Below are 16251 nucleotides of genomic sequence, written 5' to 3'. Positions count from 1 at the left end.
AATTGGAGAAGAAGCTGCAGTCTGTGATTTTTTACAGGGTTTATAGGGTTTCCTGCCTTAGCAGGGGGTTGGACTAGATGACCTCCAAGGTCCCCTCCAACTTATTATTATTATTATTATTATTATTATTATTATTATTATTATTATTATTATTATTATTATTATTATTATTATTATTATATCCACTTGCACTGTTTTATGTTTACATGTTTGATGACAAACAGCCTTATGTTTATAAGTGACAGTTTTCCTACTAAGCACCTGCATGTCATAAGCATTTGAATTAAAATTACCATATTAAAATCAAATCTGATGTTTTTTTAATTTTTATTTAGTGTGCGTTGGAAGAGGGGTAGTCTTATACGGCGAGTATAGCCCAAACCCTATAATTTAACAGGAAATGTAGGGGGTCGTCTTATACGCCCAGTCATCTTATACGCCGGAAAATACGGTAAATACAGGGTATAAAAATACCAACAATCATAGTCTACCTTATGCAAACAACAATAAAATATAAAGTTCTATCGCACTTTAACTCTTATTAAAATAACTACAAGTAATTTATATATCACATCAATACTTATTCAAATGCTAGGTGAAACTTTTTAGTCCCATATTTATTCTGGATGTAATCAATCCATCTTTTCCACTCCACAATATATCTCTGTTGTGACTGGTCTTTCAAGTATGCTGAGATCTTTGCCATTTCCGCCAGATTGGAGACTTTTAAAGTCCATTCTTCTATATTCGGCAGTTCTTCCTTCTTCCAATATTGCGCTACTAAAAGTCTCGCTGCTGTAATTAAGTTCAACATCAACTTAGTGTCCACAACAGTAGTATCTGTAATAATGCCCAATAAAAACAATTGCGGACAAAACTTTATCCTTTTCTTGAATATTTTTTGCATATTCCACCAAATTTTAATCCAAAAAGCTTTAACCTTTTTACAGGTCCACCATATATGAAAATACATTGCATCTTCACAAGCACACCTCCAACATTTGGGCTGACAGTTCGGATACATACTTGCTAATTTTTTTAGGATCTAAGTGCCACCTATAAAACATTTTGTAAAAGTTCTCTCTTAAATTTTGGGCCTGTGTAAATTTTACATTTCTCACCCAAATCTTTTCCCAAGTATCCATTGTAATAACTTCTTGAAAATTCTGAGCCCACTTTATCATACAGTCTTTAACAAGTTCTGTCTCTGAGTCAGTTTCTATCAATGCAACATATATCCTTTTAATATGTGCTTGACCTTGATCTCTAATTTGCTTTACCAAATTTTCATCAATCATTGAAAAAGCAATTTTCTGGTCTTCCTTCCACCTGGCCTGTAATTGACCATACTGAAACCAAGTTTGTACAATCTTTTCTTCTTTTAAAATATTATATGGCTTTAATTGCCATACATTCCTTTCCAAACTTAAAATTTCCTTATATGTAGTCACATCATGTTTAAACCCAACATTTATATTTTCTATTGCGTGTTTCGGTATTGCCCATATAGGTATCTTATAATTTAACTTGTGTCTATACTTTTTCCAAACTCGCAACAGAGCATACCTTAAAATATGTATCTTGAACACATTATCCACCTTCTTATCGACACTTCCTTATTTTTTGATGCATGATCTTTGGACATTCCTGTACATGAACATTTTATGTGGAAAAAATAAATAATAAAACATATTGTGTTTGGCCTATGAGGTTTGATTTTGGATACACATTGTACATGAAGTAGCTAAGGACAATATATACACATAGTATGAAAAGCACTTTCCTTTGTAAAATAGTTCATGCTTGAATTCATTGTCCTAGTTAATAAATTGATGTTTTCATTTGCAACATGGTGTTATTTAAAAGTGATATATTTACTTGGAAATAGTTAATCAGTAAAACTTCATCTCAACTTATGCTATTCATGTCATATGTCAAAATTCTACATTTAAACAATACCAGTTCATTCCTTTGGCACTAAATTAACACTCTATGGCAGGGGTGTGAAACTTGCAACGTCATGTGACATGTCACGACATATCGCAACTTTTTTGCCACAACGTATCACAACTTTTTTGGGCATGGTTTTGCTATGATGCATCCGGCCCATGGGTTTGCAGTTTGACACCCCTGCACTATGGCAATTATATAAAAATAAGGATGCAAGTAGAAAAATAGGGACCACTATGGTGGGAAGGTAACAGCGTTCTGTGTGCCTTTGGCGTCTAGTCATGCCGGCCACATGACCACAGAGACGTCCTCGGACAAGCGCTGGCTCTTCAGCTTTGAAACGGAGATGAGCACCGGCCCCTAGAGTCGGAAATGACTAGCACGCATGTGCGGGGGAACCGTTACCTTTACCTTAAGGACAAGGGAGAGAGAGGGAAGCTTTCATTGTTTATATAATACAGATCTGTGGGATGACACAAAGGGGAATATTGGTTTCAGTGATTACCATACAAATCACATTAATAATAATAATAATAATAATAATAATAATAATAATAATAATAATAATAATAATAATAATAATAATAATAAACCTTTATTGTCAAAGTACAACATGTGTACATTGAGATTAGCTGAGCCTCCCCCCGTGCTCTCTCCCCCCAACACACAGTGACAACAAACCCTCCACCCTACCACCCCATGTGAAGCAACTACACCACACACCGGCCTCCCAAGTCAATTCTGCATAGGTTCACAGAGATTATATCCCATTTAAAACCCTAACAGCCCACGGATAAAAGCTATTTTTCAGCCTGTTGGTATGGCTGGCTATACTCCTATATCTCCTACTGGATGGTAGGAGAGTAAAGATGATATGATTTTATGAGATAAATCTTTAGTTTTAACATTAATTCCACCTCTGTGTTTTCAAATCTCTTATCCTGAGTACTTGCACTACAAAGTTTTATCAGCTGGTTTAACAACTGATTTTGTTTTACTGAAAAAAAGAACTCTCTCTTCCTCTTCTGTTTAATAACATGTGTGTATATTCATATTCATTACATAATTCTTTATGACAAAATGACTTTAATTGTAGACAGAGTTTGAATTTGATAATGATTTTTGATTTTTGATTTGATAATGAGTCCTTCGGGAGAAGGGCGGTATAGAAATTAAATTAATAAATAATTAATAAATAATAAATTTTTAAAGTTCTGAATTGCTTGATCCAGGAAACTGAAGGGATTATTGCTTCCATACTACTATGAGGATAATTATTATATAATAACACAAAAGAGTAGTCCTTCATCCTGTTATCACCTTGCTGCCCAGGATTGTCTGCTTTGATTTCTGCCATTTTTTTTCTTTATCTCTTGAGAGAGAATGTTTTAAAATATATCCCCCACATATTTTGTTGAATTTGACTTTCTACCAATTATTTTCAGTATTTGCCCTGTGGCTTTGTAGCAGAGTTTACTGAGAGGTCTTCCTAGTTTACATCACGTGAATGTCTGTTTTAAAGTATTGTCAGATTTTGGATAATTCTTTATTCTCAGAAGTTACTTAGAGGAAAGTTAGGAACTGCAGAAGGAAATATGGGTTGAAGATATCTAGAGAGGAAATGCAGGCAGGTGAGAATGATAATTCAGCAATTGGAGAAAGCATCACAAAGTATTCAGTGAAGAAAAAACTGAAAGAGAAAAAGCAAAAGGCTTTCTATATAAGGCAGAGATTAAAAGACATATAATGTGCTAACCAAGATAAATGCATAGTCACGGTGATTGTGAAGCAACTTCAGACATAATGGCAAGGCCTCCAAAGAAGGCACTTTTAGGGTAATTTTTGCAATAAAAAAATATTTTAACTATCGGTCTTTCTCAAAACTCAACACTAATATTATTATATTCTATTGCAGTTCCTAATCAACATGTTCTAGGGGTGATTGCTCTAACATTATTTGAAGACTATATATACTGGACAGATGGAAAAACCAAGACTGTCAACCGTGCCCACAAAATCTCTGGAGCAGATAAAGTAGCACTGATTAACTCATGGCATGCCATAACTGATATTCAAGTTTATCATTCATTCAGGCAACCTAATGGTAAGAACTGATTTTTTAAAATTACATATTCATTCAAGCAAATGCCTGTTCCTCTGTTACCAGACTTTTTGCTGAATTCTGCTTAGCAATAACCATGAACTATTTAGAGAGTTTAAGATTGTTAGAAAAGTAAAATAGACATAAGAGAATTGGCTATTCTTCAAAATACTTGTTATAATTGAATAGGATAATTCACAGATACAGCCTTTAATAACTTCCTCCATTCTTCCTAGTTTTTTTAACGGGTATGGGTAGAAATGAAAACAGCATTTTTAATATTGATATAAGGATCAGATTCCTCCTCGGTCAAAAACATCCTCCAAATTATTTTTCTGGACAACTAGAAATGGACTGATAGCAATAGTACTTAGACTTATATACCGCTTCACAGTGTTTTATAGCTCTCTCTAACTGGTTACCAAGTCAGTATATTGCCCCCATCAATCTGGGTCCTCATTTTATCGACCTCAGAAGCATGGAAGGCTGAGTTAACCATGAGTTGGTGAGGATCAAACCCCTGGCTGTTGGCAGAATTAGCCTCCAATACTGCATTCTAACCACTGTGCCACCACAGCTCCATGGTGTAGAATAAATAAATAAATAAATAAATAAACCCAAATTTAGAACTTTCTTTAGCGCAGTTCATACAATATATTCTGTGCAGAATTCAACATGATGAATAGTGAGTGTTATCTTTCCCTTTCTGTTTTACCAATAATAATATTGTAAAACCAATCTTCAAAAGTAAAGACATATTTTCTGGAGCAGGGAGACTTTGCATGTAGTGTTAAGGTGGAAGCTTACACATAACAATGTCTGCACTGCAGAAATTCTTTCCATGGAGGTTTCAGTGGGACTTGAATAAAGTAGAGTGTGCACACAGTTCCTTTTTTTGTGTTTATATAAAAAGATACATAACACAGCTCTTATTATTGGTCAATTGTTTGAATTAGTTTTATATAATATAAAATGATCTTATGTCATATAAACTATCTTTTATAAAAAAATAGTAATTCAATTTTCATAATTTATTATTCTAATTTAGCTTTTAAAATAATATTTCTAAAATTTATGTTTCAAACATGTAAGAGGTATCTTTAAACTAGAAGATATTACAACTTTAGAATTAATTTTACTTGAGTTTTATGGGCATGTTTTAACTGTTCTATGTTTGTATTTCTAGTGGCTAAACATACATGTACATTACATAATGGTGGCTGTAGTCATCTGTGCCTTCTTGCCCCAAATAAAACTCACACTTGTGCCTGTCCTACCAATTTTTACCTCGCAGCAGATAATAAGACCTGCTTATCAAATTGCACAGCCAGTCAAGTATGTATATTTTTTGGAATGGAAGTTTTTTAAAAATATTTTCAGTACCTCCTTTTAAGTATATTTACATATTTTGAGATATGTGCTACTGCTATAAAAATGTATATTTAATTCTCAGAAGCATTTATTTTGTAAGTGTGGATATTATTGTAGCAAATACAATAGATTTATATACATGAAAGAATGTAGCTTATAATAATCAGTATATCAGATTCCAGTTACTGACTTATATCCGGTAGGAGATATAGGAATATAGCCAGCCGTACCAACAGGCTGAAAAATAGCTTTTATCCGTGGGCTGTTAGGCTTTTAAATGGGACATAATCTTATGCAGAATTGACTTGGGAGGCCGGTGTGTGGTGTAGTTGGTTCACATAGTGTGGTGGGATGGAGGGTTTGTTGTCACTGTGTGTTGGGGGGAGAGAGCACGGGGGGAGGCTCAGCTAATCTCAAAGTACACATGTTGTACTTTGACAATAAAGGTTTATTATTATTATTATTTTTATTCTGCACACACACACAGACACAGACACAGACACAGACAGACACACACACACACACACACACACACACACACACACCCCTATAGATCTTTATAAGTTGTATATCTATTTTAAAAGTTTTTCTGTTACACTTTTCTCCTTTAGTTCCGCTGCAGGACAGACAAATGTATTCCATTTTGGTGGAAATGTGACACTGTTGATGATTGTGGAGATGGATCAGATGAACCTGAAGAATGTCGTAAGTATAAATGAATACAATATTTTAGTAATACTATTCTTCAGACTTATCAATCATATTGTAAAAGTGATAAAGATAAAACTGCTGAAAGTCATTTTTTCATACTGTATATTGCATTTGAAAATGAAAAATATTACTGCATAATAAAAAAATACAGTACCTTAATTCTTACAGTGATCAAACCTTTTCTATAGGATTTTCAACTGGACTTGAGAAATTAGATTTTCTAGTGCTCTTTTATATGTATTAAATTTGTAATTAATAATACAAAAGAGATTTATTAGGCTTTTGCCAATCACTTTTAGAATGTATGGTTGCTATCCATCTTCTCTAGTGCGGCAGAAGTATGATTAAATCAGCAGGCCATTTGATAATTTCACAATATTCTCCTTTCAGCATTCAGAAAGTGTGAAGTAAACAATGCTGAAAGAAAACAACACATCTGTCATTTTTTTATGTATTTCTACACTATTTCCTTTACATCTAAGGTGATATACATAGTTTGTCATCCAATCTTTTTCACACAGCAACAGCATAAAATATTAATAGGTCTGTCTATGGAGATTCTCAGTCATCCAGATCATGTTTGTCCCAAAGATGCTTTTTTCAAAAGGCAACTGGACTTTATTTTCCTTGAAAATGTTTCACTTCTCATCCAAGAAGCTTTTTCAGTTTAACAAGTCCAAAATCAGCACCAGATATAAACATTGCATCAAAAATTAATTCAAGCTTTTTATTTTTAGTTTAAACAGCCTAAGTATTAGGCTGCACTAATCATGTAATTCCAGATTTGCTAGGACTATATAAGTCACTCGTATGCAACAGAATCTTCTAAAAGTTTAGCAAAATACAAATAAATATATTGAGAAAACATGTCATCACCAGACAGATGAACAACTCCCCAATCTCATCGATTATTTTGAAGCAAGTAAAGAATACTCTCAAAGAAATAGGAACCCAAAACAAGGATACCTTTCTCTCTTATTTTATATTTTATTGTAGAAATATTTTGGGAAAAATAAAAATGTTCATCTATATCGATGCTGATAAAATATGTAATGTAGACAAAGAAGCCAGAAAGGTAATTATGCTTTTAACAATTTGTCCCAGCAGGTATTAGAACAATTAAACTTTCTGATTCCTGCCAGTTTATGCCTCTTCAAAAGAACAGCAATTTGCTTTTGGAAAACAACATATCTTCTCTGGCTTAGATGGGGTGATAGACACTTACAACAGCATTACTTTTATTTGCTTATTTTAAGCCTGATGGTCTCTATAGCATTGCCAGACTCATTTATTTGGATATAGGAACAACATGATTTCTCCTGTTTCTGTTCCTTTTTATCATATGGGTTTTTTCCCCCTACTTGCTACATATCAGTCATGAGAGTCATTCCATCAGGTCTCCATTATACCTTTTAAATTATATCTGGCCATTTCAATTAATAGCTTAGGCTCATCTGGTTTATTCCCTGAGCATTTTACTCTGAGCATGACTACATTCACAATAAAGGCCATGAAATATATCAACCAATTTTTTTTCAGATTTTACTATGCAGAAATCTTTACTTGAGGTCTCTCCTTTAGGATTTTCATTTCCACTTCCTCCCCCTCCCCCTCTGCAAGCCCTCCCCCCAAACATTCCTTATAAAGCGATTATCAAGCTTTTCATGTTTTGGTCAAATACATTTTTATAAGTTCTTGTGAGATTCCAGTCAATCTATCCTGTAGGTAATTCAGATGATTGTCTCAGAAAGCAAAATCTCTTCAGTAAAATTTAAAAGTTAGAAATTGATCTGCTATATTCATCTTTCCTCTTCTATGGATTGAAAAAATGAATGAGAATATTAGCTAAGGACCCAGCAGTTTTAATATTTTTTCCCCCTGAGGTGTTTTTCAAAACCCATAGCGATATGGTTGAATCACCTCTCTGCAGTATTCTGTGTCCCATGGGTATTAGCAGGAAGGCACTTGCTAACTCGGAAGGTGTTCTGTTATGTCCTGATCCTTGGCCCTGAAAGACAACAAACTAATAAATTTATGTCAGCATATATTTGTGTCAGTTGCTGATACTAGTGAGCCATCAGCTACATTGGCTTTTCTCTTTGTCTTCTTATACAGTAACAGTTGCATTATGTATGCCGCTAGGGATCTACTCTCTTACAGTGCTTCTATTTCCTATTTTGAACACTCAGAGCCTGTTTTCTTTCAAAGGACCTGGAAACTGTTTCTGAGTTGCAGTGAGGCAGAACATGATTTGTGTCTCTTACTTCTGATCTTTACTCTCATCCACTGGGATTACTCCTCCATTTGACGGTATTCCTTACGGAGAGTTTTTGTCACTATCAGGTTCTGTTGTAATGTTTCCTTTCTTTGAATTGATAAATCCTTCTTTCATACCAGTTGAAGTGTGGCCATTGAGTGTAGGCCAGGAGTAGGCAACCTCAGCTCTTTTATGACTCATGGACTTCAACTCCCAGAATTCCTGAGTCAGGTTGCCTACCCCTGGTGTAGGCTAATTCTCTAGCTTTTTTTTTTCCAGGACTGTATAAGGTTTGCAAGTTCTATTCAGGCAGAAAGACAAACATTCCATAAGCATTGCCCATCTCAGACTCCTATTCATTCCTCTTCTCTTTTAGAACACATCAGTAGAAAGGCTTTCATTTTTATTTTTTCTCTCTTGTTCTCTTTTCCAACTCTTGACTAAGAGAGGAAAGGTATTCCCCTAGAAAACTGCTCACATTCTCCATATACATTTGCTTGGTTCCTCAAATGTGTCTGCCTTATATTCCTTTCAAAGTTTATACTTACTTGAGACAAAGCAATCAGTCGGCTGCCCCACATATAGTACACTGGGCAATCAGCAGCTTTCAAGATATGCTATACCTGCTGCAATTATGAACTATACAGGAGATAGACTTTCTAGTCCTCACAGTTGAGCAAGCAGCCTCTCAGAACACACGGCCACTTGTGGTGGTTGTTTCACTCTTTTGGAAGATTCATCTTAGTTCTTCCTGTTCACTTATTCAGTAAACTCAATCCCTGAAACCTAGCTCCTTATTTTCCTCAGCAAGAAGTTAATAGGCTGCATCCTTTTCACATTAGGAAATTACTAGGGAACTTAGCTGATCTCCCATTCTTTATTTCCTGAAAACAGTAAAGTGGGTAGGATACTCAAGAGGGTTGGAATTTCACCTGCTAAAATAAGCAATCCTCTAAAACAAGCATGTCAAACTGCTGGCCTGCAGGCCAGACGCGTCACGCCGAAACCGCGCCCACCCCATTGCCAGCAATGGGGGAAAAGTCCCAATACTAGCTAAGATATACACCAATCCTTGGGGAAAGGAAAAAAATGGATTTTTAGGCAACAGATACAAAATGAATCTCAGTACTTATCTTCTTTACTATAATTCAAATTCAAAGTAAGAGGTAGTCTTACATTCAAATCTAGATTACCTAGGAGGAAACCAGGTGCTCTTAATTACCTTTTGCAATTAATGCTTCAGAGGTATTGAAAAGGAAAACTGTTGCAAGTCATGACGAATGCTTCTTAATTAGTTGGAGTTATCAGCAGTGGTGGGATCCAGCTGATTTGCACTGATACCTAATTTTTTGTTGAGTTTGGCGAAGCGGTTATGATAAATCTGCGCAAACCTCCCCTGCCACCTCCCTCCACCAGTCCTGGTGTCCCTCGGCCAGCCCTCTGTCGCTGCCACCGCACTTTCTTACTGCCCTGCATCGGCCAGCGTCTCCCTTCTCCATTCTGGAAATGGCAGCCCTGTTTTCTGTTGCTTTCCTCCCGGCAGAAGGGAGGAAAGGAAGGACGCTTTGTATGGAAGGATGCTAAGCTAAGCTCTGGGAAACTACTCCAGCTTGAGCTGGGTGAGGAAGACCAGGCTCCCCTCCCCCAATGGTTCTGCAAAGCCCTTAGGAAGCAGATCCGCTTGGCACACACTTCAGATGGCAAACAGAAGAGCTTTGCTCTTTTTCTCCAGGAGGCCTTTTGAAAGCCCCCCCCCCCCGCTTCACTTTTCTGTCTTAAAATCCAGAGTAGACATGATTTCCTCCTGATCAGCTGAGGAATAAAGTAGCTACCAGGGGGGCAATTTCAAAGGGCCTGGAGAAAAAGACCAAAGCTCTTCTGTTTGCAGCACGAAGCAGGTGCAGAAGTGGAGGAAAGTGGCAGAAAATGGGGTTGCCATTTCTAGAACAGAGAAGAGAGATGCAGGGCAGCAAGAAAGTGCTGACCAGAAGAAGGAAAGAAGACTTAAGAACACCCAGGGAGGCAAAGGAAGCTCTGTAAGCCACCTTTCTCCCTTTCTTGGTGTTCTGTACCAGCCTGCTACTGGCCCTGCAGAAAAGGCAGGGACAACCCCTTTTACAAGAAGGCAAGACGCTGGAACTAAGCCTGCCAAATTTATGGCTACAAAAGCAAACAGAACAAGACACGAACCATGAAACAGGAGCTATTCAAGCGGTTGCCTTCAGCAAATCAGCCCTCCCACGCATTCTCCTTTTATACAGTTCAGGGCGTGGCTTCTATCTGCCTCCTTCCGAGGTGCCCCATTGCCTTCCTCTGTTTACTCCGATTGACTGCCTCCTGCGTCGGGCGTCCTTGAACAGGGTCAGCTGTGGGTCATCTTCATCCACGCTGTCAGGCTCACACAGCTGGGTCTGCGTCGTGACCAGGTGGGAGGGGCCTGGCTGAGGGCTCTCATCAGCAAGCTCTCCAACCCCCTCAGCAACCTCTCCAACACCCCCCCTCCTCCTCCTCCTCCTCCTCTGAATCATCCAACCCAACTGCCGAACCCACAGGCTGACCCTGAATCACAACACTTGGCTGGGAAGAAGGCAGCCCACACATGCTGCTGCTTCGCGCAAGCAGGTGCACCATGGTGACAATGGAGGGCTGGCGGAGAGATACCAGGGCTGGCAGAGGGAGGGAGCATGGGAGGCTTGTGTCCCCCAGTCATGGTGCAAGCCGTGGGAGAGTTGGCGGAGGAGAAGGAGGTGGCAGCTGCCACTGGGCAGGTGATCTGTGAGGCGAAGCAGGGGAAGCAGGGGTGGCGGGGACTGAAGAAAGCCCCACTAGCAGCAGACATAGCTGTTGTGCAGTGGTAACAGAGCCTTTCACTGTTACTCCCCCTAGCTCTGAAAAGGCAGAGGGGGACTGGGTAAGATCCATCCTCCATAGCATGGCAGTCCTGCTTGGGAGGGGAGTGAAACGAAAGAGGTGAGTGGGCAGCCGGGTCATTGAACTGGCAGAGGGAGGTCACTGAGTGGGAAGTGGCCTGGGTGCAGCGGCCTTGAACTAAGCAGGTGCGGAGTACATGGGGTAGCTCCACCCACTACACAGGGTTCTGTAATTTCAGAGAGAACCCAATGTTAAATTATCTGAATCCCACCACTGGTTATCAGTCATGAGATTACTATTATGAGACAATGTATAAACTTAAGTTGGTTTAGAAAAAGATCTACAGATCCGTTGTGCAGGAAAGCAATAACAAATATCAGCAAACATTCCTTATCGTTTTAGTATATACATTATATCTTTTGTTTATTTATGTTATGGAGCTTTGGAACTTTAACAATTCAAAATAATTTAGTATAAATGAAAATTCCTAAGTTGTATATTGCATTAAAACATATACTAGAAACCTTTGTTCATAGTAGTAAAAATTCAGGATAAACAAGCATATGATTATATCCTCTAATAAGGATATTAACCCAAAAGTGACTCTTTGAAATATTGATCATAATACACATAGAGGTAAAAACTGTAGTGCAATGTCCTCAACTTTCTACTACAATTGGTACCTAAAACTAAATCATTGAACAAAGTCATCATTGAGTGAGACACCAGATGACTGCTTTGCTCAATGATTGTGATTCCCAACACCTCTGGTTGTGATAGTTAAGCAACCTCATGGGTTGTGAAGCAAAGTTCCAACTAAGGAGCATGGGGGATGGAGGGGAGATTCTGGGAAGCCCAGTGCAGGTCATACATGAGTGTTTCTCCCCTCAGGAGCTGAAAATACTCCCCGGTGAAATCCAAGCAAGATTTTCAACCCCTAAGAGGAGAGAGACTGGTGCATGGCCTGCACCAGGCCTCCCAAAGCCGGTTCCATCCCATCAAGGCATCCTATACCCTTTACCTTACCACACTACCGCTCTGCTCTGATACTAAAAGTCCAGTCCCAAAGGCAACTGGACTTTCTTAATTTTTTTTCTTTGGAAATGCTTCACTTCTCATCCAAGAAGCTTCTTCAGTTAAGACTAAATGGTGGGAATGGAAGGATTTATATTCTTTGCAGTCATCTGGTCATTAGCATTCTGAAGGTTGGTTATTAGCTCTCTGAGAGTCATTGAAGCCCCTTGAAAAATTATCTGTGCTCTCAAGGTCACATGAATCAGAGTGCAAATAGGTGTGAAACCTTCTTGGGACTGCTGAATGGACTGTGTTGTAGACAGGAGACAGGTTCAAATCAGAATGTGAACATTCCAGATAGAGAGGATCACTGGTTTGAAAGAGGAGTCAAAAAGGCCATCTATGTTAAAATTGAACAGTCTCTCTCAAGCGAGGGAGAGAGATAAGATACTATGTATCTTGTTGGCAGAGAAGATTGCAAATGGCAATCACATGATTATGAGGTGCTTGGAAACCGGTTGTAACTATGAACATGTTGCCAAGCACTCAGATCATGACCATGTGGGATGTGTGATATTTTGCAATGGTCAAAAGTGTTTTATAAAGCACCCTTTCCAAGGCCACTGTTAAACAAATGTCTGTAAGTCAAGGACTACCTGTATAAATTATGATTGTTGATTGTTGATACATTTTATATATTACTTTTATAGCAAATCAAATAAAAGAAAGCATATGTGCTACTGATGAGAAACAGAGCTTTTGATTCATTTTTTGTTTTTAATGATAAGATCTTTCTTGAGTCATGCTCACCTCCTAATGGAAACATCTAATGGTTTGCTATGGGGTTTTTTTTCTCCTAGGAGTTTATTTATTTATTTGTTTGTTTGTTTATGTATGCATACATGCTTTTTTTGTACTTCCTCTCCAATTTATACTTCTGGGATTTCATAGTTGTTTCCCAGGAAAGTAATTTGTTCAAGCTTAGCTTTTTCAAGTTCAGCAAAGGTCAGCCAGCTAGAAAAGGTGTATAGCAAATGTAACCAGGAATAATATGGGTAAAGCCATTTAATTCAGTATAGTAAGGAAATGATTGATTAAAATTTCTAGAAATGTAACACTGGAAACACATTACACTATGTTTTTTGAGACTATATTTCTATTAATTAAAAATGACTGTGTCTTAGAAGAGAACATTATGATTAAATAGGCTGAGGAATGGGATACTTTTAAATCTGTATTGATTCTTACCATATATGATTCAATTGCCTATCTTTATTGCATAGAATTTCTGGGAATGTTAGAAAAGCCCCAGTTTCACTTTATTACCAAAATAAGTAGCATTCTAAACCTCCCTTTCTTTTTCAGCTGAATTTAAATGTCAACCAGGACGTTTTCAGTGTGGAACTGGTCTCTGTGTTTTACCAGCTTTTATATGTGATGGGGAAAATGATTGTGGAGATAGTTCAGATGAACTTAATTGTGGTGAGTCATTATATGATATAAAAGAAATAGATATTGGACAACTGAGAGAATATTGTTCACTGCTCTCCTGTATACGTGCTGAAAACACTCCTCATGTAATATGCAAGGGACAATTTAACCTTCAGGAGAATTGAGGTTGTGTGGAAGAAATTTTGATCATAAATGAACATGTTTTGAGATGGACACAGTCCTACAATATATCAGTGTAATATTTTAAGATTTGTATCTCTCAGGTATGATGCTGTCTAATGTTGATTCAACAAAAGAGTAAAATATCTGATTTTTTTTAATAAGGCTCATTTGGAGTTTTCACTGATTAACTAAAATCTTGAATTGTTGCTGCCAATACTACTGTGTATTAAGAAATTTAACAGATTGGAACATAATTATATTTGAAAATTCTGTTACGTGACAAGGCAAATAATCAAAACATTAAGTAAATGTCAAGACAGGATTCCCCTTTCCCAATTTTGGAATGGCTGCCACTATATGTTAGAAAAGATTGGTCTACATAATTTAATCATTTGAATCATTTAAAAGAAGTAAAGTTAAACGAAGTTAAAAAGTTAAAAGAACCAAAGGAAGGAGAAAAAGGAGAAGGAAAACAAGGAAAGCAAGAGAAGGAAATAGGAGGACGAGGAAAAGTGACAGTGGTGGCATTGGCAGTGGGCACAACAAGTGGCAATGGTAGCGGCAGCAGCAACATGACTGAGTTGCAACTGAGGAGTGGCAAAGCCCAGGGACACAACTAACAGTGGCAACAGCAGTGGCAGCATGTGCAACTGAAGGTGCTTAGAGTAGAGAAGAAGGAGACGAAAAAGGAGGAAAAGTAAAGTTAAAAAAACAGTTAATGAAGCAAAGGAAGGAGAAAAAGAGATGAAGAAGGAGAAGGAATGGCATCAAAGCGTAACTGGGACATGCAACATGTTGGATGAGAATGGTAGGAACCACATTTGTGCAATGGAATATGAAATAGCAGTGCAACATGTCAAAATAGCGACAACCAAACTTTACACAGAAGTAAAGGAAGGACTATTTACACTTTTACATTAACAAACTGTTTCAACACTAGCCATAAGAGGAAATTAAACACTAGCCACAAGAGGGAGCAGAGGATTCACTTTTTAGCATTATTTCAGCATTAAACTCGAGTGATTATTAAAAAATAAAACCCTGCATAAACAATTTTTTTTAAAGAAATTGAAATTTGTATTGTAAAATTTTGTATATTGTATATTATAAAATTTTTAGGTTTTTGATTTTTTAGAATTTTTTTAAAAATAAAGGAAATAACTGATTTAAAATTAGACCAATTTATTGTCATTAAATTAAATTCCTTACATAAAACTATTTTAGTTATTTTTTTTAATTTTTAAAAAACTAAATTTCTAAATCTTTACGTTTTTTAAAATTAAAAAAGAAGATACCCCAAAATTAGGCAAAATTAGAAATACTGCTAAAAAAATAAGATCCTGACTTGTAACTACAAGGAACAAAAAATTACTATTTTTCTATACTCATTTACAATAACTGTGAGCTGAGAGCCTTTTTTCCTTTTATTCTTTTTGTTTCTTCCTTCTGTGGATTACAAACTATATTTTGAAGATGATCTGATCTGTCTTTGATGTGTTAGGTTTAAAGTTTACTCCAACACTAACATTCAGGTGTTATTTCAACATTAACCACAAGAGGAAGCAATGACCAATTTTTTTAAAAAAAAAACAAAGGATATGGTATGGAAAAGATTGTTTAAAAAAACCCCCTGCATTAAACCAAATTTTAAAAGAAATAAGGGATCCTGCATTGGAACTGTTGGGACCATTTGCAAGAAAAATAATAATCATGGAAAAACACAGTCATTTAAATAAAACTAACATTGTTGTGATTTGCAGAATATTCGTGCCAATAGAAGACACAAATTATATCTCTACCAAATGTAAACTAAATGTGGAAAAAGTAAAGAATCTAGAAGCAAATCTAGCCACTCTGAGATTCAAACAGCAAAATGATCAATTCCAACTAAAGGAAGACATTAACACATTAAAGAACAACTATCAGAAAAATGAAACTTTAAAGATAGATAGATGGCAAAATGACACATAGGAAAAAAAAAATCTAAAACAATGTCCCTTCATCCACCAGTTCAGTCCAGCCCTGCTGGAGCTGAACAATCAACTTCATCTCCTACCCCTGGAAGAAAACATGTAGATATTTGGCAAAGGGACATTATCAAGCACACTAGTGACAGGAAGAAAAGAATGTGAGTTGGTGATAGGAAACTCACTTTTCAGAGGGATGGAATTAGCAATCTGCAGACCAGACAACTCTATCAAAGGAGATATGCTGTCTTCCAGGAGCAAAGAGCAAAAATGTGACTGAAAGACTTACTAAAATAATTACGCCCACAGATTATTGTCCTTTTCTTCTATTTCATATGGGGGTAGATGATACAACAAAGAGCTTGAAAACAAGATTATACAGTACTATGAGCAGC

General features: G+C 36.8%; 1 protein-coding gene across 1 annotated transcript in view; it reads left to right on the top strand.

The window, feature by feature from the left end:
* LRP1B (LDL receptor related protein 1B) overlaps nt 1–16251 on the top strand; it is a gene marked incomplete at both ends in the record, with an annotated part of 948262 nt that overhangs the window by 841105 nt on the left and 90906 nt on the right. Inside the window, 4 exon segments of the mRNA XM_081314549.1 lie at nt 3866–4054; nt 5238–5386; nt 6034–6127; nt 13641–13757. Coding sequence (XP_081170675.1) covers nt 3866–4054; nt 5238–5386; nt 6034–6127; nt 13641–13757 — 549 coding nt within the window.

This window comes from Vipera berus (genome assembly GCF_964194415.1).
Source record: "Vipera berus genome assembly, chromosome: 1".
NCBI classification, from domain to species: domain Eukaryota; kingdom Metazoa; phylum Chordata; class Lepidosauria; order Squamata; family Viperidae; genus Vipera; species Vipera berus.
This window is presented reverse-complemented; position numbering and strand designations above follow the sequence as displayed.